The sequence below is a fragment of the Podarcis raffonei genome, chromosome 8 (assembly GCF_027172205.1).
Source record: "Podarcis raffonei isolate rPodRaf1 chromosome 8, rPodRaf1.pri, whole genome shotgun sequence".
Lineage (NCBI taxonomy): Eukaryota > Metazoa > Chordata > Lepidosauria > Squamata > Lacertidae > Podarcis > Podarcis raffonei.
In genome coordinates this window covers 59,169,355-59,190,041 of record NC_070609.1, presented here as the reverse complement: position 1 = coordinate 59,190,041, position 20,687 = coordinate 59,169,355, and the positions used below count along the sequence as shown (strand labels likewise).

The 20,687-nt window shown below is 43.5% G+C and overlaps 1 protein-coding gene and 1 long non-coding RNA gene across 2 annotated transcripts; one reads left to right on the top strand and one right to left on the bottom strand.

The window, feature by feature from the left end:
• Window positions 1-2,159: 2,159 nt before the first annotated feature.
• Window positions 2,160-14,093, bottom strand: C8H16orf87 (chromosome 8 C16orf87 homolog). Its single transcript, XM_053400240.1, has 4 exons — window positions 13,856-14,093; window positions 5,726-5,819; window positions 4,652-4,834; window positions 2,160-2,720 (listed from the first exon to the last, which is right to left on the bottom strand). Exons 1-4 carry the CDS (start codon window positions 13,919-13,921, stop codon window positions 2,602-2,604), a joined length of 462 nt encoding a protein of 153 aa, XP_053256215.1. The 5' UTR covers window positions 13,922-14,093; the 3' UTR covers window positions 2,160-2,601.
• Window positions 14,094-14,166: 73 nt separating this feature from the next.
• On the top strand, window positions 14,167-18,478 carry LOC128419491 (uncharacterized). The gene is made up of 2 exons (XR_008331861.1): window positions 14,167-14,295; window positions 18,285-18,478. It is a non-coding gene; the product is annotated as an uncharacterized LOC128419491 (long non-coding RNA).
• The last annotated feature ends 2,209 nt before the right edge of the window (window positions 18,479-20,687 follow it).

Below are 20,687 nucleotides of genomic sequence, written 5' to 3'. Positions count from 1 at the left end.
TGTTGGGAGTCCAACAACCACCTGGAAAGACACAAGCTTCACACGTATGCCACCCATGGTGGCATGATCGGAAGTTTCTAAAATTATGCATGGCATGTAAAAAAATGGATAGGAAAGTTTTTCTCCCTGTCTCATAACGGCAGAACTAGTCGGCATCCAATGAAGCTGAATGTTGGAAGATTCAAGACAGAGAAAAGTCCCCCTTCATGCAGCAGTTAAAGTATGGATGCAGTGATGGCCACCAACCTAGCTTTAAAAGATTGGAAAAAATAATGGGAGAGAAGGCTATTGGTGGCTACTAGCCACAATGGCTAAGCTCTACCTCCACAGTCAGATACATCTTGCCTCTGAATGCCACTTGCTGGTATACACAGTGTGCTGCTCTGCTCAGGTCCAGCTTGCCGGCTTCCCACCAGCATCTGGCTGGTCGCAGTGAGAACAGGTTGCTGGGCTAGATGGATCACTGGCCTGATCCAGCAGGGCACTTCTTATGCTCTTACATTCCAAATTGCTGCTGTTCACAGACCAGAATGTCAATTAATACAATGTTGGTGGTTTTCCAAAGTTGTTCCAAGTTGTCCATATGGGTATTGGTTTGGGGGGGGGGGGGTAGGGAGAGACACACATCTTATTAGTTCTACAATCCTATTTCCATAATTGCTCCTGGCCTCAAGTACTTAAAGCAATGGCAAGCTTGTGCGCTTGCTGTAAATAAGCACCCGAAGTCCAGCTTTCCAACTCCAGCTTTCAAGGGCTCAAAGACAACTCAGCGCCAATGTTCTCCATGCACAACGAATTAAAAATGTAGAGGCACAGCCTACAATTTGAAGAGCTAGAGAACTGGGCAGGAAGGTAAGGGGCGGTGAGAGAAACCACACAACAGAAACAAAGGCTCCCCACAATGTTATAAATTATAGGCTTTGCTTGCAGGAAGTGAAATGATTTTCCAGTGAAGTCGAGAGTTATTTTTAATCGCATTTGAAATTAAAGAGGCAACAGCTTATTTTTTTCCCTGCGCAGAGGTTGGTTTCTTGAGAGGGTTTCCCAAAAGACAAGATATATGCTTTACCAAAGAAATTTGTTTCCATTTTTTTAAAGGAGATCTTCATATATATATATATATATATATATATATATATATATATATATATATATAATTGCATTCTGAAAGATGTTGGGAATTTTGTTTTCTCCATTCGACTGTCAACAGCTTTTAGTGGGCTGTTCTGCTTATCCTCATTAGAAAGCCCTTCAAGGCACTCACTTAGCCCACTCAGTCGCAAGGGTCCATGATGCCCCCTGGAAAAAGGAATTCTTATCATCAGCATGCAAAAGGAAAGCATTTCAAGTAAGCTAAATGCACTGGCAGTACCAGGATTGAACCAGTAGGTGGCTCACGGCCCAAACTTGGCCTCTGACGGAATTGTGGCGGCCCCAGGCTGTGGGCTCTGAGCAAGCTCAGTGGCCATGGAATGACTGTTGGAGGGGGCAGGCATAAAATTAAGAGGGGATGTAACAGAGTGTCCTGGAAAAGGGCAGTGTGTCTGCTAGCCGGCTAGAAACAGCACTCCATACTGTTGCCTTTTTTTGCAGGCCCAGCTGGCTCCCTCTATTTTCAATGTCCAAGTATGAGTGTTGTTGACAATGTATCCAAAATGGGACCACCTGCAGATAAGCTATGGAAATACTTCTATAAATAAAACAAACAAGGTTTGCACAAGTGCAAATCATCTCTAGGGAAAAAACAGCCCAACATGGAATCTATACAATCCCCTTCCGGAAGATTTCCTAGCAAGATTTCAGGTCTTCCCTGTTAAAAACCCTTTTAGTCTTACAGCAAAAGTATGGGTTGTCGTCGGTCCCCGTCCCCCCCCCCCCCCACGCTTCAAAGCTGCTGTTTTCGTCACATGTAGATGTATGCATATTAATCAAACTAGTTTGATTCTGCAGCTGAGATTAAAGGGGTGACAGTCCAACACAAATGCATCAATGCTTCTGGAAAAAAAGAGGAATAATTGATATTCACTTTATTGCCCATATATCACACTTCTGCTCTGTGCACAAATGATCTGTACGCTGACTTAAGAAGCGTTTATTCAGACTCTCTTAAACCGGAAGTAAAAACACGCTATGGCTCCCAGATCAATTCAGCAGATTAATAAAAACAAACACCAGAATATTGATTTATTAAGAAGTTAGCTTAACTATGTACATGTAAGCTTCAATAAAGCTGCAAAATCTGAACTCTATGGTGAAGGAGATTTAAATTAATTAAAACATTGCATTTTAATTGCAGAAGTGTTCAAAAGAACAGTTTTTAACAACTCTGTTGAGTTCTTCAAGATGCCACGTTCATCAGATTTTGATTTCTCCCCCCCCCCCAAGCAAAGTGCTAGTCGTCTTCCTTCTTGACAATTAGCTGGAACAAGAAGTCTGCATAATCCAAACAGCAGCAGCCGCAGCAGAAGGTCAGCAAGGAAAAGAGACATACAGCCTTCACTAAGGCAGACAGCGGCATTCCTTGCTTTAGAGGCCACCGACAGTTCGAAATCCACTGCCTGGCTTAAACACCATAGCATGCATAGGTCCTGGGCCAGGCAATCACAGAATAAGCCTCTGGTTGATTATTTTTCTGTTTATTTCTGCCAAGGCCACGGAAAATACGAAAGCCTTTTCGTCAGATAGGTTTGCATACATGTCAACTTCTTTCTCTTGTTTCTCTGCAGAGAAAGAAAAGGCATTGCATGAGCCAAGTATTATTTCAGCTACTTTTAAAAAGCAGGAATTGGACACGCAGACGAACACTCTTTTGCTGTGTTGGTCTAAATATATTTAGCCACATTCCCCCCATGAAGAAAAACGGTTTGTATAAAACCTGACAGCGGTCAATAATCGCTCTGTTGATTTAAGCCATGCAATTAATTATGCTGTGCACTTTGCCAATATGAAGATTATGTGAAGACAGATACCTTCCTATAAAAGAATGACCCTAGTTTAGGTCATTTCAGTAATTCTAGTTATATACAGCCATGTCTCATAGAGATAAAATGAAAAGATTGTGACTCAAATGTATACACCATGAAAAAGGAGGTTTTAACAGTTAATGGCATTAATGTGTCAGGTATTTTTAATATATAATTTTCAAGGCTTTATTATGAAGTGAAAGTAACAATCAAGTAAGAAATATGAACTATTTTTAAAATTAAAAAACTGTACAAAACAAACGGGGTTCACAGCCATTATCTCATAAAATAAAGTACATTCTCAAGAGACTACACATTGGATTAAAAAACCAACCAGATATACAGAAAAGACAAAACAACTGTTATGAACACTCATGATCGGCCTGTCTTAAGAAACACAGTTGCCAAAGAGAGGCAGAATCCATATGTTTAGTTACACGCCAAGATCCCCTTAATTTATGAGCCAACTTTTCAGAAATGAGAACAAACATTACTTTAATGAACCAAGTAGTTAAAGAAAAACAGAAATTTTACCAAAACAGACCCCTGTAATTTTTGAGACAACCTAAACCTGAAGAAAGGAAAAGCTAGGAGGTATGTTTTAGGTGGCCGGGGGGAGGGGGCAGGATATATTATAAACTGCACTTCAAGTCAGAAATCTTTGAAGTGCTGTAACTCAGCAATTTCTTAGCAGGCTTTCTTTTATTTGTCCTACTTACTGCACTCACAATGGGAGCTCCCCATGGCAAATTATGACAGCTGGGACTGCCTTGATTTTATAATCATCATAATGACTTCATTTGCATGCCACTGTAAGCCAAACTATGGCTTACCATAGACGGACATGTATGCAGGGTGCACAGGGCGACGACTGTAGCTGCTTCACTCCTCTCCCACTCCTGCTGCGCTATGAGTTAAGACGCGGCCTAGCTTAGCAATGCATCTGAACCCAGGCTTGTGGTTTGTTTGGAACATGCCAAGGAAAAAACATGGTTTGTTCAGAATGAGACAAGCCATGAGCCCAGGTTTGAATGAAACACTAAGCCAAACCATGGCTAGTGTGGTGGCAGCAGTAGGACTTGAGGAAGAGCAAAACAGCCACAGTGGCACAAGCAGGCTGTCTCATTCACGACAAACCACAGTTTACCACTGGCAAACCACATCAGTGTTTAAGCTTGATCCTCAGCGGTCCACTATTCTGACTGGCGGTTTGCTGTGGCCACCAGGATCCTGCCCTGTGCTAATAATGTGACTTTGCATCGTGCCTCACATGAGGCTGGTGACAGTATCCTGCTCCCCCACTCCCTGACCTGCCCAATCTAGATTTGACACTGGAAATGTGATGGGGTGTTTGATGTTTTGACCTCTTCCATTTCCCACCCAGTGATTATCTCTGCAAGTAAGAGGCAGCCTCAGAAGCAAAGGCTGGGTAGGTTCACAAGGCAGCCCTGTAAGCATAGCTTATAAAACAACTCTAATTTCCTCAGAAGGAAGGATGTTTGCCTTCCCTACCACAACACTCCCCAGTCCGTTCGACCAAAACGAGGAAATCATCACAAAGGCAAAAACGAAGCTCCCCTCCCCTTCTTCCTCGTGTGTGTGGGGGAAAGAAACTCACAGACCCTCATATGCTTGTGGCCTCTACAGCATGCTAAGATCAGCAAGCAGCAGCTCTCTGCCTTTTATACCTCTTTCCTCCTCGTGTTTTTTCGCTGAGGTGGTCTTTGGTCGTCCTCTTCCTCTTCTACTGTGATCCGAATGGCTGTTTGATCTGGATCTTCTCCTGTTTTCTAAATCTTTATTTACCACGGAGTTTATCCTCTCTCTTGTGACTCTCTCTGTCCGTCTCCTCTTAGCTTCACTTCTGCTTTCTGTTTCAACACATTATCACCACCATTATTATGATACTGTACATTTTAAGATCTACTTCTCTGACATTGCTCAATGTGAGCCCTTTGACTCCACCATAGCGTTTATCTGCACCACCCCAGCCTCTTCACCCAGCTTTTTTTTAAAGAGATATTATTCACAAAGCATAAATGTCAAAATGAAATTGCCTCTATAACCAGGGATGCTTTTCTTTCCAAATTCAATGCTTCAAAAGATCACGTAACCAAACAGTTTCGCCTTTTTCTTGCCACAATCTGCACAATTAATAATACCCAAATTGCTGAACCAGAAAGAAAACAGGAGCGGAGGTGTACAGGAAGTAAGAGCAGCTTTTGCCAAGCTGGTGGCACCCTCCAAATGCTTAGAACTACAATTCCCATCAGAAGGCTGATGGGAAATGCAGTCTAAAGCATCTGAAGGGCAACAGGTTGACGGAAACTGGTTAAAAATCAAAAGGCTGGAAAGAAAGAAAGAAAGAAAGAAAGAAAGAAAGAAAGAGAACTCATCAAACAGGCAGGATTTGGCATAAATGAAAAGGAGTACAAGAGATAGAGAAGAAAGTAAAGGAAGGAGGTAGGGAAAGGGTTGGGTAAACAAAGCCAGAGGCAGAAAACATTTCTGAACCTCTGTGTCAAAAGAAAACCCACATTTTGCCCAACTGATATGTCAGCAGCAGAATACCCATTACAGCACCTGAACAAAACATTATATAGCAGAGATGTATAGCAGTCTTGGTCTGTGCCAGGAACCAGCAGTGGAAGCTGGCACCCAGGGATATCCTGGGGGGTGGGGACACTACTTAATCCTTCCCCTTCAGCTGTACTCTTTTAAAACCACGGCAATCTAAGCAAAGCCATCAAATAGAAAAGTACCTGAGGACGGCAGCCTTTCAGAACGTTTAGCATGCAAGAGTTTTCGACTGATAAATATATAGCCACACGGACAGGATTTGCATGCAACAGGAACCTGGAAGAGAGACAAAAGAGAAAATGACTACATTTCAAAAGAACTGACAAATATCAGGTTAAAAACTGCCCCAGGTCTGCACTGCTTTACACAGGAACATGAGAAGTTGCCTTACACTGAGTGAGGCCATGGGTCCATCTGTTGGAAAATCCATTACTGATCAAAGAAAGTACTTCTTCACGCAACACTCACTCCCACAGGAGGCAGGGACGGCCACCAACTTGCATGGCTTCAAAAGAGGACTAGACAAATTCATGCAGGAAAAGGCTATTGACGGCTACCGGCCCATAATGACTCTGCTCTGCCCCCCACAGTAGCAGAAATGCTTTTGAATACCAGTTGCTGGAAACCACGGGAGGGAAGGACACTCTTGTGCTTAACTCCTACTTGGTTGGCCACTGTGAGAACAGGATGTTGGACTAGATGGGCCACTGGTCTGATCCAGGAGCCTCTTAGGTCCTTATCTAGCACAGCCTTGTCTATATACTGACTGTCAGCAGCTCTCCGGGGATTCAGGCAGCCATATGCTAGGAACTGAACCCAGGATCTTTACCGTGCAAGGATTATGCACTAGCACTGAGCTATAGCAATTTCCCCCATATATTTTAGAGTGCAATTATGTGTGGTCCAAATGCTTACTCCAGCCCCCATTGACCATGACCATTGGCCATGCTGGCTGTGACTGATGAGAGCTTTCACCCAACAATATCTGGATTACAACAGTTTGGGGAAGGCTGGCTGGCGGGGGGGGGGCGGGGCGGGGAGGAGACAATCTCTTCAATTTTTTTTAATGGGTGAACGCTCCAATGTTCAACTACCATCTATGGCTACACAGTCCAAGGAACAATTATATGACATCATCTGTGGTTTGTGCAGAATACCTGTTGGTGATACTGATACTTGGGGAGTTTAAGGTTACAACTCCACTTTCCTGAGAGTAAGCCATATTGAACTCAGTGGGACTTCCTTCTGAGTAGACATGGGCAAAGGCTGTGAGATCAGTGGCCAAGCATCCACTTTGAATGAAGGAGGCCTCAAGTTCGATCCCTGGCATCTCCAGGTATGGCTGGGAATGTCCTCCATCTGAAACTCTGGACAGCTGTTGCTGCTACTCAGTGTAGACCATCCTGAGCTAGATGGACCAATGGCCCGGTTCAAAATGTAAGGCAACCTCCCCCCATGTTCCCAAGCGTGGGATTCCACTGTAAATGATCTACTCAACTCATTCTGATTCATAATGTCATTATCTTAACGATAAACGAACCGTGCAATAAAGAGGTTGTGCCACGGGAAATGTTAACAAAACAGCATCGTGGCAGAAGGACCTGCTGCCCAGTTATCACACCTGTTACTAACAGGCCAGGTATTGATTACGTGTTCTACGTCTGGCACAACGAGCACATCGCGAATCTACGCCTGCCAGCTGCCATAGCGCTCGTCATTGTGCCTGCAGTTAGTCCCGATAAATTTTAATTTTTATTATATTTATTTATACCATGCCCTTTCCCCAGACCAGGGCTGAAGGCGGCTTACAGGCAAAAAGTACGAAAACAGAGATAAAATGGAAACCGCTAAAACAAAGAAAAAGTAATTAAGCAGTAATGGATTTAAAACAATATATTAAGAATATTGATTAAAAATACATATTATAACAACAGTACCCCTTTCATTAAAAACATGGTCTTTCAGATAGCTTTGCTAAAACAGCATAGACCCAGGCTAAATTAGAATGAAACCTTGAAGCTGTCCCAACCACACATGGGTTTCCCTTTCATGAGCTAATATTAGAAGAACAAATGGTATTCAGCCTCTGCATTTCTTTGAAAAGGGGCAAGAATATTCCTACTGTATGCATCACACTGAGTTATTAGTGCCACCAGAGGTAGGGCTCCATTTCCTGTGCAACCCCACATGCAGATGCAAGTTTACGAGCAGACAGCCCTCATACAGCAGATTATTGCTCTTCCTGGGTCGTGCATTATCTGCCAAGGCTCTGCGTTATTCACAATGGGCCCCATTCATGATGCACTTGGAGGTAATGAATTGGATCAAAAAACCCCAAGGCAACCTTCATTGATAATCTCATTCACGTAATTTTTATGAATAAGCCCATTTGAAAAACAAAAATGAGAAAGGCATTCTTCCAGAACACCACTCACACGCAATCTTAAGACTGCAGTGGTATTTATTACTGCTGCTTCCCTTGCAAGAGCCAGAAGTCATGGAGCTTCCACATCCAGTGAAGAAAACAGGAAGATGCGTCCCACCCCCACAACAATTTTCAGAAGCAGTTTCCGAGGCAGCACAAAGTTGCTATTCAGAGAAAGGAAGGAGTTCCATTGCTCATGAAGCGATCTATGCTTGCATACAAAAAGGCTCGCTTCAGTGGAAACACAGATTCCTTAATCGTCAACCGTCTATTCTGCCATTTCCAGGAAAACGTCAGCAACCCCTTTTAAGTTAACACCCTGCAGTTCTTTCGGTTGCATTGGCTAGTTTTGATTACAGCCTAGCATGCAGCTATGGTTAAGCACCCGACTAATATTAAAGCTTCTGTCATCATACAGAAGACACAAAACACATTTGCCACTCTCTCAAGAGATCCCCACGCGTGAATGGCCTTCTGTGCATTTTGATATAATGTGGAGAGTGGTGCTCTGTCCGAACCCACATTTGTTGGATGTGTCTTCTCACACCAGTGGGCTTGGCAATCAACCCAGTTAAATACGTGCAGCAGAGGTGGAGAGCCTCAAGTCTCTTAATCTGGATGTGGCCCTCATGTCTCTTAATCTGGCTCCTCTAGGCTTCACACCTCAAGTGTCTTTGCCTGGCTGGAATAGGTCCTTAAACTCCGTCTCGGGCCTTGTCCGCATGGAAGAGACAGAGGAACATGTGTGTGTCAAAACCTATTGTAGGTTGTACAGCGTATTGTAGAAAGGTAGAATTCACATTTCTGGTTCCGCCCACTTTTGCCTCTGGCTCGGGCTACCACTGGCATATGGCCTTCAGAAAGTTGCCCAGAATGCAGTCCTCAGGCTAAGAAAAGTAAAGGATTGCAACCTGAGGAATGTGCTTTTTTACATGTGGCGGAGGATTAAAAATGGGTGCTACTTTTGTTAACATTTCATCAGAGGCACTCTATTCAACAGCCAATTTATATTCCTACCCAAATCTGTATGTCAGCATCTCATAGAGAACTCATACAAATCAGACTTTTCTCCCTTTGGTAAGGACCCCCAAAGTTTCCACCAAAGAACTTGAGAAAAGACACTCTGAGTAGCTGTAAATATTAACCTACAAATTCAAAATAATTAGTGAAGGACCGTATGAAAACAAATAAAACCCAAACTCCTCAAAAACACATTTATGGCACAGAAGATTCTCTGCGATTTTTGCTTTTGTCCTGGGCCCAAAAGATGAGAATTTAACTTGTTTAGCTCAGGAAACTATGTCATGCTTAGCTGAACTTGTCAGTGTCAGCAAAGGCCTGCAGACTTAAAGCATGAAAGAGGCCAGGCCACAAAACCTAACTGTATAAAGCTAAAAAAAGGTAACGGCACCACAGTACAATCCTAAACATGCTCATTCAGAAACAAGGACCTCTTCTTCCAGTGGGTCTTACACCTAGGCACGCCTGTTTAGGGTGGCAGCTTGAAAGATTTGCATTAGATTATTGTAAATGTCAATGGGAAGCCTTCACTCAAAGCAGAGGCATGCTGAAATCAGCCTTGATGTAAAAACCTAATTATTGGAAATGCAAAGACTAGCAGCCTCCTCCAAACAGCAGCAGACTGTCAGAATTAAGAAGATGCACACAACTCCAGGCACTCCTGGATGCAACTGTTAATTTGGATCTGTTTCAGCTTGGCCTAGTTTCAATACAGAAGCCATCTTGGACACCCTGACTGATGACTTGCTAACCAGCAGGACAATGTGTTAACCAGCAGGAGTGTGCCCTGCTAATTTTCCTGGATCTCTCAGAGGCTTCTGATAACATCAGCCATGGCACCCTTCAGTATAAGCTCTCTGGTTTTCATCCAATATTAGTCCTACTAAGAGGAGACCTACTGAAATTAACCAAAGAATCATAGAGTTGGAAAGGACCACAAGAATCATCTAGTCCAACCCTCTGCAATGCAGGAATCTTTCACCCAACATGGGGCTGGAACCCACTGCCCTGAGATTAAGTCTCATGTTCTACCAACTGAGCTACCTGGCCGTGACTAACTTGCATTCACCGACTTCAATGGGCCTACTCCGGATATTACTCGTTTAGATTTGACCCTCTGAATAGGGAGTTGAAAAAACAGTGTTTGAGTGATCTTCCACCTCTCTGGAGGGCCCTTTTCAGAATATGATACTAAAAGACTAGAGTTCAGCTCTCTGGCATCCCCCTCCCACTTTTTACAACCACAGAATGAGATGTCTTCTGAAGGTGGACGGCATTAATATTTTCAGAATTCCCTCCCCTTTCTCTCACATTCATGTGAGGAAGTGCCGAGTCATTCTCAGAATCAGTTGTGGACTGGATGTCAGCCAATAAATTAAAGCTCACCCTGACAACAAAGAACATAAGAACAGTCTTCTGGATCAGGCCAATGGCCCATCTAGTCCAGCATCCTATTCTCATAGTGGCCAGCCAGGTGCCTCTTTTGGGAAACCTTCAAGCACACTCTCTTCCTGTTGTTTCCGGCAACTAGCCTTCGGACGCATTACTGCTGCCAACTGTGGCAGCACGGCATCATGGCCAGTAGACACTGGGAGCCCTCTTCTCCATGAATTTATTTGCCTAATTCTCTTTTAAGCCATTCAAGGTTGTGGCCATCACCACCTCCTGTGGGACTTCCACAGTTTAACAATGTGCTGCATGAAGAAGTACTTCCTTTTAGTATTTGTCCTGATGTGCTGTCAAGAGATGGTTCATCTGTCCAACCTGTTTTCGATGGGGCTGCAATCCTGTCAAGGATCAGGAACGCAGTCTCTGATCCAGCTTTGTTATGGAGGTCCTGGTGATGTTGGATACCTTTCACCAATTGAGTTCATGCACCAGCTTGCAACCCCACCTGGACAGCAGTAGCCTGGCTATAGTTAGCCAAGCTCTGGCACTAACCTCCAGGTTAGGAGACCCTTATTCAACCTCACAGAGCTACAATTCCCTAGGGAGAAGGGGTGCTTCTTAATCCACTCTTGAGAATTGTATCTCCGTGAGGGCAATGGGGTCTCTCCTGTTAGGCAGGTTAGGCTGAGAGATTGTCAAACTGAGGTGCCGCCACAAGCCCTTTTATCAGGGCACTAACACAACACAGCATGTACGTAATATTAAAAAATTACAGCCGTGAAATGACTAAGCAGCAAGCTGGCCGGGTGGTGTGTTTAAATGCTAAAGATCAGAAGCTGTTTTATAATAAGCTCTCTTTCTTTTTTTAGTTTCTGATTCTTCACAGCTGTGTGCCACTAGGCCTTGTGGGGGGGGGGGGGCGATTTATTCGGCACAACTCTGCCAGAGCACGATGACTACCTCCCTATTACACATTCAGCAAACCCCCTCAGAACACGAAAAAGTGTGGTAAGAGTGAATGGAGCATATGGAAAGAACTGGAGCACAGGCAGAGACAGCAATAGCTATGCAGAATCCCCCACAATTGAGTCAGGCTCCTTCTTGGGTGGTAAGGACAGATTGCACAGAGCAAACTCCTTCCAAAGGCAATCTCTAGGATGGGAAAAAAGGAAACCGAGTTGGCCTGCTTTCACAAGGTTGAAGATCAAGACACGGACGCCAGACACAACTGCATAAACTCCAACATATCCAGAGACAGCTGTTTGCGATGCAGGAGTCTTAGAGGGTAAAATAAACTCTGAGCAGATTCTCACTGGGGCAAGCGAAACAAGGCCTTATAGGGCCACAAGACATCCCATAAGCTACTTACAAACTTGTACTCTCAGAATAACTTTTCCATGCTGCATAGAATACACCCATCTGACAAAATAGGAACCCTTGGTTTGTGAGGAACTGCGTAGCATTGAGAAGTTGCGTCAGGAAAATGCCATAATTAAAAGCAGCTCCACACTTTACATGGAAAATGTATCTGTTGCACATACGGTGGTGATTCCTAAAGCATACGCATAAACTGGGGGAGAAAGGGAGCATCTAGGAAACCTGACTGAGATGGATTTCCCCAAAGGGCATATTGAGGCCTTCAAAGACGCGTCACCCACACTTTACATGTTTGCTACAGTAAACACCCAGTTTACATGCAGCAACATGTTTGTCACATGAAGTGTGGAGCTAAAGCTAGTTAAGTAGTTTCAAACCCAGCTTAAACCCATTAAGCATTGTGGGGAGACGAATTGATCCAACAGATTTGAGCTTGAGAGATTCTGGGCCTACTCAGATCAACTAAATCAACTTGAAGCTTAAAAGACGAATGCTACCATAATCCAATCAACAGTAATTAATGTGCCCAATAGAGAAACCAGGGAGCCCCAAGACAAATCCCTACTGAGCTGTGGATGAGCTTGGACCAGTCAGTCTCGCTCAGCATAACCTACTTCACAGGGTTGTTGTGAGGATTAAATGGGGGGGGCGCTCATGGCACCCCTGAGCAACTTGGGGAAAATGAAAGATTGAAATTAATAAATCAGTAAATAAAAGGTCATAGTGGCAGCAACATGTACCAGCTCTGTCCACAGACATAACATTTCTAAGAGTCAACAACAGTGTTCTGCTAGTATTGACCCCCACCAAGGCAACTTCCAGTATTTTATAATCTCAGTTTTAAGGAGAAAATTGCACTAAGAATCTCCTCAAACAAAACAGATTAAGGACAGAGGAAAATGACAATTAAATATAGCATCTGGGGATTGGAAAAAGAAAAACACAAGCTTCTTTCTTCAATATAATTAAAGTTTCTGTGTTATTTCAACAAGATATGAAACACACAATAATTTTTACCATACCAATGCTGTGGGGTATATAATTATTTGAGTTTCATGAACCTTTTCACCCAGCAGAATGAAGAACAGCCGATTCTCAACTGCAACACAAGGTGTCAAATGTAAGGATGTTTAGCCACTGAGTGACCTGGTCACAACAGTACCTGTGTGTATATATTTCCAGCTCAAACATAATAGGGCAGCAGTGGGCTACATACAGTTGTAACACCTCAAAACCTCTGCTACATCTTTTGAAGGGAATAGTAGCAGAGTCAAACTTGACTGATAAAATCTCAAAACATTGGCAAGAACAAACACCATCATTTACAGGAAGTAGCACAGCAGTATTTTTAAAAGACTAAAATCAATATATGAGTGTACATAAGTCTCCAGTCTCATTTTCAGCTCCTAAGGCTGCAATCTTATACATACTTCCCTGGGAATATGCCCTGATTAAATCAGTAAGACATTCTTCTGAGCAGACGTGCATAGGAGTGCATTGCCAATCCCTAATCCTGTTCATCAGGAAATATTAATATTGCAAGTTCAACAGCCTTATTATTCTTCCATCTGTCACCTCTTCCAGATAACTCTTCAAGAGAACATACTGAATGTATTTATTCAGAACACTCGCAGCGCCACAAAATTATATAGGGCAGGGGCTAAAAGCACAGGATTCCTTTATTTAAAGCTTCACAAATCACCAATCCAAACCTCCTCTTGTCCTCTTGCCAAGGAACTGCAGCTGCCAACAATACAATGCAATGACATTTGCAGCAAATACTTTGGGGGGTGTAAAGCAAAATATTTGTTTTTAAATGCATTCTACAAATGTAACAGACTTATTCAGTGCAGGATTTCAGGCTAAGCCTTTTGCGGGGAGGGGGGGAGGAGTGCCATCCTCATCCTCGACATGCCTATGTGGGCATGCAATGTAATGCAATGCAACACACCTGGATGCTTAAGGTAAGCTGTTAAACTCAGGATGGAGAAAAAGCACTTGGGGCATTTCGATGAGTCCTTCTTTACCCACAACCTGAGCCAGGGAGGACGTGGTCCACGTTTTCGGGTCGATCTCCTTATTCACACTACTAAAGCCTTACCTGCTGGTCGCACTCTGGGCAGGACTTGGTGGCCATCTTCACTTTCTTGGCCCTGCCTGCAGACATGCTCCTTGCCTGGTCTCGCGCACAGCAGCAGATGCTGCTTACTGCTCAGCTTGCAAAGGAGACACAGGGAGAGACCGAGAGCGAGCCGCCCCTCCCACCTGGATGGAACTAAGCCCTCGCGCCAATCACAGCCCGTAGCAGTCGCCGCCGCCGCCACGCGCGCGCGCCTGCCCACACTCACCCCTCCCTCCCCTTCTGTGCGCGCGCGCGGGCTGGACCTCCAAAGCTCCGCCGGCGGCCCGACCACTGCCAAACCCTGGGGACGCTCGTGCGTGCGTGTGCGCGCGCGCGGGCACAACGGAGGCTTTTCAAAGCCGAAACAGGAAACCGTTTTCCTACTGCCAAAAGCCACACCTCTTTATCAGTTGCGAGAGGTAAAGAGGCGGAGCTAATGAAATGACAAGGCTCGTTTTCACTCTGGGATTGGTGGAATTAGATATGAGAGACGGTGCCGAGGGTGGGGGCGGGAGAGTCGCCTCAGTGACGGTTTGGGGGGGGTTAATGGAGCAGAAGGGGAGGGGATACGCCTGAGGAGGAAAAGGCGGGAAATACATCAAATAAAAGAAGCAGGCACGGATTAGAAACGGGGAAGGGACGACGACGACATTTTTTTTAAAAAAAGTTAATATTCAATTTTGGATTATTATTATTATTCAAAATTCAGAAATGTTCGGCAAACTCACATGGATCATACTTGTGCAAATCATATCAACACTGAATATACAATATCTTAAAAATAAAAGGAGTAGCATCTATTTACAAAGGCAGCAAAGAAAAACATAATTCAACTTATTCTCTTATTTCTTTTCCATTTGGCCCAAGCCCTACTCCCACAGTTCTCTCAGATTCGTGCACATTACCAGTTAACAGCGCCATCCTGAGTGCCTGCTCAAAAGCGTCCCATTTATCCATTATAAACACATTTTACTATACATATTGTTATTATCATTAGGTGCATTTATAGACTGCTTAGTATCTGGAGGTCTCAAAGATAGAAAAAAGAAACAGGAGGAGCACACTTTTTCTTTTCTTTTTTTTACACCCCTCAGTCATTTGATTCTAGCTAGGGGATTTTATGTTATAAAAAAGAGGTGCTTATTCAGTTTTCAAAAACAACAACATACAAACAAGACTATAATTTTTAGAAATGACCACATGGAGTGCATTATTGAAGTTAGAATAAAATAAACAGAAGAGCCATACAATAAAATAGATTATGCGAAGGGACAATTTTGAATAAGTGTCACATATTGATATGGTAAGCTTGCCACATAGAGACGTGTTGTTGGGCGCCCATGCAGCACCATATTTTTTGTCTCAAAAACATACAAATGGAAACAATACAACATCAAAATGGTCGTTTCATAACTCAGGGAAGGCAATGCCCCACACCCTCTCAAACCTAGGGATGTTAGGGGGTAACTAATCCTTGCTGAGTGCCCTTAAAGACAAAACTTGAAAGCCTGGTGATTAAATTGTTATTGGTTCCACTCCTGCTCTCTTTGGGCAAGGTCCATAGTTCCATGGTAGGGGATTTGCACTGAATCCAGGTCATCCCATTTTCAATCTTTGGCACCTCCAGATTCGGCCAGGAATGTCTCCTGTCTGAAACTGGAGAGCTGCTGCCAGTCAGAGTAGACAATACTGAGCTAGATGGCCAGACTCAATACAAGGCAGCTTCCTATGAATGCTTGCAGGGGTGGGGGTGGGGAGGCTGCATGGCCTTTTGTACAGTACTAGCAATCCAGAGTGTCTGTAATGGCAAGGTTTGTAAATGAACTCCTGCTGGAAACAGCACACTTCCAAAGCCTCAAGGGGAAAGGAAGTTATAAATTGGGTGAGTCGTCAAATATAGAACCATGGGGTTAATTCTTATGGCTTCAACTATCTGAATCAAGGAGATACTCAAACTACACTCTGCAAAATATAGTATGTTACACAGGGCTGCCATACGTCCGGATTTTCCTGGACATTACAGGGATTTCAAAGGCGGAATTGACATCTGGGGGGAATTTCCAAAAGGTGGCACTTTGCCCTGGATCTTAGGCAAGTCAATTTTCTACAACTTTTGGGGTGTCCTAGTTTTTACATTTTGAAATTTCCACACAATGCTATTCACAAAATGGTATCATAATTGGTTCACACAGGACAGATTCCAAAGACTCAGAGCATAGACACTGTTCAAACAGGCTTCCAGCTCAAAGCAAAGGTTGTAACTAGGGATGGATGAACCTGTCACTTTTGTTTCTCTACATTTCTCATTTTTCCAATCTTAAATCCATTCTTCACATTTCTGTAACAATTTAAAATAAAAACAACACATGAAAATTAGTCAACACTTCAGGGCAAATTTCTCCTAATAAACACATTTTTATATGTAATTTTTATAAACATTCTTGTAAACAGTTTGCCCTAATACAAAGGCAAACTGTATGTTATTTTTGTACAAATTTGTATGTTATTTTCACTAGCGTGTTTTATGTACATTAACCTCCAATCTATACATTTTTGCATATATTGTTTGGTTGGAGAACTGCATCACAAAATTTGGAGAAGTGTAAATTTTGAAGGATAGCTGTGTTTCAATTCATACATTGGTTCAAGTGCAAATTACGTAATAATAATAATAATAATTTTTATTTATACCCCGCCCTCCCCAGCCAAGGCCGGGCTCAAGCGGCTTACAAGGAATAATAAAAACAAGTTGAATGATTATAACTTAAAAACAAAATTAAAATACAACATTAAAATATTTAAACATTAAAATATTAAAATCTAGCCTCCTCACGGGAGGAGAAGGAAAAGAACAAAGAAAGAGAGGGAGGGAATCAAATTGGTTCCAAGCCAAAGGCCAGGCGGAACAACTCTGTCTTACAGGCCCTGCGGAAAGAAATCAGATCCTGCAGGGCCCTGGTCTCATGAGGCAGAGTGTTCCACCAGGCCGGAGCCAGAGTTGAAAAGACCCTGGCTCTGGTTGAAGCTAATCTAACTTCCTTAGGGCCCGGGACCAATAGGGTGTTGCTATTTATGGATCTTGAGGCTCTCCGTGGGGCATACCGGGAGAGGCGGTCCTGTAGGTACGAGGGTCCTAGGCCGTGAAGGGCTTTAAAGGTCAAAAGCAGCACCTTAAATCTGACCATGTACTCCACCGGGAGCCAGTGCAGCTTGAAAAGCACTGGATGAATATGCTCCCATGGCAGAGACCCCGTGAGGAGCCTCGCTGCAGCATTCTGCACCCGCTGGAGTTTCTGGGACAGCTTCAAGGGCAGCCCTGCGTAGAGCGAATTACAGTAGTCAAGCCTGGAGATGACCGTCGCATGGATCACTGTGGCCAGGTCGGGGCAGGAAAGGTAAGGGACCAACTGCTTGATGCGGCGAAGGTGGAAAAATGTCGCCTTGGCTGTTGCTGTAACTTGCGCCTCCATGGAAAGGGAGGCGTCAAGGATTACACCCAAACTCTTAACAGAAGACAGTGGCACTAATTGGGCCACCGCAAGAGAAGGGAGTTGGTCCCTCATCCCCATGCCATCCCGACCCAGCCATAGGACCTCTGTCTTTGAAGGATTTAGTTTCAATCGGCTCCCACGAAACCATCTAGCCACAGCTTCTAAGCATCTAGTCAGTGTGTTCGGGGCCGAGTCAGTGTGGCCATCCATCAACAGATAGAGCTGAGTGTCATCAGCATATTGGTGACAGCCCAGCCCAAAGCTCTGGATAATCTGGGCAAGGGGGCACATAAAGATGTTAAAAAGCATCGGGGAGAGAATTGTGCCCTGCGGCACTCCACACACCAAGGGGTGGCGCGACGACATTTCCCTCCCTAGTGCCACCCTCTGTCCCCGACCAGAGATAAAAGAGCACAGCCAGTTACGGGCTATGCCCTATATCCCCATGTCGGCAAGGCGGTGGTCCAGAAGATCATGATCGACCATGTCAAAGGCTGCTGACAAATCTAAAAGGATCACCAGTCCTGACCCGCCTCGATCCAGTTGTCTACGGAGATCATCTGTTAGGGCAACCATAGCCGTCTCGGTCCCAAAACCAGGACAGAAACCGGACTGAAATGGATCTAAAGCCGATGTTTCCTCCAGAACCCTACCAAGCTGTTTGGCAACCGCTCTCTCAGTTACCTTAACCAGATATGGAAGATTTGAAACTGGGCGGTAATTGGATAGGTCTAAGGGATCTAATGAAGTTTTCTTTAAGAGTGGACACACCACTGCTTCCTTCAGTTCCCCTGGGAATGTCCCCGTGTCAGGGGGGGTTCACTTTACAATGCAAAAGAAAAATACATTTTCCTCCATCCCTAGTTAATTTGAAGATATTTCTCACAGACCCATGTTTTCTCATATGTATTCAACAGAGACCCACAGAGACATTCTTCTGCCTGGTATTTGCTATTGCCATATTCTTGTGCTCTTCAACAAGAAGCATTTTAGTTTGCTGCTGAAATGATATGGGTGAATGCCAATAGAAGTGAAGTCCTTCACTTAAAATGGAAAAAATAAACAGCTCAAGCAAAAACATCTGCCAAAGTAAAGCAAGTTTAATCTTGTCTCTTCTGCGTAGCTTCCAAATGATTTCCTCATACATTCAGGTACTATACTTGCTGCAGGGGCCTAGCAAAGAGGTTTTCTTCACAAGTCCTTGTAGCGAGGCTGTCTTCCTGATTTGTCTCTGAAAACAAATGTGGTGTTATTCAAGGACAATGACTTTTACACATTAACCACTTTCACAGCTGACTGCTCTATAAAAATGCAAAGTGATCACAAAAATAAAGGAAATTAAGAAGACACTTTAAACTTTAGGACAGAGATGAGTAAAAAAGATGATAGTGATAGAATTTTGATAACCTCTGTTGTTTTCATAAAACAAGCAGACCTTCTAGTCTACGTAATTGAGTAAAGAATTCAGAATCCATCACCTCTCTGCCCACAAGATAAAGAATCAGGGCAAAAGAAGCATTTAATGGGCAAAACAGCCATATCTGAGGATTATAAACCTATATTTGTCATGTCTGGCTCTACCATTTGTATTAAACTCCTCTCCCATTTTTTCAGTGTTAATACTATTATTTTGTTAGTAAAGGGTAAAGGGACCCCTGACCATTAGGTCCAGTCGTGGCCGACTCTGGGGTTGCGGCGCTCATCTCGCTTTATTGGCCAAGGGAGCCGGCGTACAGCTTCCGGGTCATGTGGCCAGCATGACTAAGCCGCTTCTGGCGAACCAGAGCAGCACACGTAAACGCCGTTTACCTTCCCGCCGGAGCGGTACCTATTTATCTACTTGCACTTTGCCGTGCTTTCGAACTGCTAGGTGGGCAGGAGCTGGGACCGAGCAACAGGAGCTCACCCCGTCGTGGGGATTCGAACCGCTGACCTTCTGATTGGCAAGCCCTAGGCTCTGTGGTTTAACCCACAGTGCCACCCAGATATTTAAAAATTCCTACATATTACATCTTTTCCCACACCCTGCCTGGGTAGCTCAGTTGGTTAGAGCATGCTGCTGAAAACACCAGGGTTGCAGATTTGATCCCCATATGGGATAGCTGCATATTTTTGCACTGCAGGGGGCTGGACTAGATGATCCCCAGTGTCCCTTCAAACTCTAAAATTCTATTATTTTAATACTTTGCCCCTGAGAATACATATTTATTTTATACAGTACATCTTTTTACAATGAAGACCTTAGTCATATCTGGGAACAACCTACTAATTCCATGCACCTGACACAGGGAACATCATATTTAAGAGGGGAAATTCCAACTTACAATTATGCAATGTTCTTATTTTGAACAAAATGTTAATTCATTTCTTCTTATTCAGTTTCCACACTTTGATTTCATAATGCATCCAGGAGGATGAGGTCTCCGGGCAGGGGAATCTCTCTGAAGATTATTGCTTTAGACAGCCCATAGACCTGTCAACATTATTACAAAGATGTACTTGCAATGCTGTCTTTTCCAGTGTAGGCAGCATACAATAATCTTGGCTCTAGAAGTGATGTAACTCATAGGAGCTGCTTCCAGTGGCAGACTTCAAGCACCATTAAAGGACTGAAGATTTCATGCTACTTAATGTATTAGTATATATTTATCATTAAGGAAAAACATAAATCAGACTTTATACATTGGCACCAAAATATATTGGAAAGGCCCTTCCCTTTACTTATTTAGTTACATAAAGTTATCCCTTCTCATGATCTTGATTTCTTGATCACTGTCTAATTTTACTGTGCCAGCATTAGTATCTTATTTTCTTTTTATCTTTTTTAAACTTAGTAACATTTCAGAAATATTGTCAGAAGCAGTGCCTAATAATTTCAGCTATCCTCTTTGCACTTATATATAGCCTTCGTTTATAGTTCTTGCTTGAACTTAACTCTCTCCATCCTAGATGGGAAAGCAAAAAACAAGGGCATAGTTTCTCCACACCTGCAGAATGCTAAATGCTTATTACTGTACTGTATTTGCACAATGCATTTATTAAGTTCTCTAGTGCTTCACATTTCACAGTGCAGACAGTACAGAAGAGAAGTATTTTCCTGCTGAAGGTTTTGCTAACTGCAGCTGTTTGAAAACATAGGTGCGAATGTGCCCTGAATAATATTCACAAATGGCTTGTCTTCAGATTAAAATGAGATGCTAAGGCTAAGAAATATGGCATATAAAGCCATCTAGGAAGTTCCCATATGAGCTGTGGGTTGGACCAGGGACCTTGCAATGCATACCTTTTAATAAAGAACACTCCAATTATGCACCTAGTTA

What these genes read in the sequence shown, in the direction of transcription:
- C8H16orf87 (XM_053400240.1), bottom strand. Translation starts at nt 13,921, where the DNA reads ATGTCTGCAGGCAGGGCCAAGAAAGTGAAGATGGCCACCAAGTCCTGC. An exon ending in TGAAAGGCTGCCGTCCTCAG is followed by an intron (nt 4,835 to 5,725) that starts GTACTTTTCTAT and finishes GTGTTGAAACAG; the next exon opens with AAAGCAGAAGTGAAGCTAAG. An exon ending in AAAACACGAGGAGGAAAGAG is followed by an intron (nt 2,721 to 4,651) that starts GTATAAAAGGCA and finishes CTTTCTCTGCAG; the next exon opens with AGAAACAAGAGAAAGAAGTT.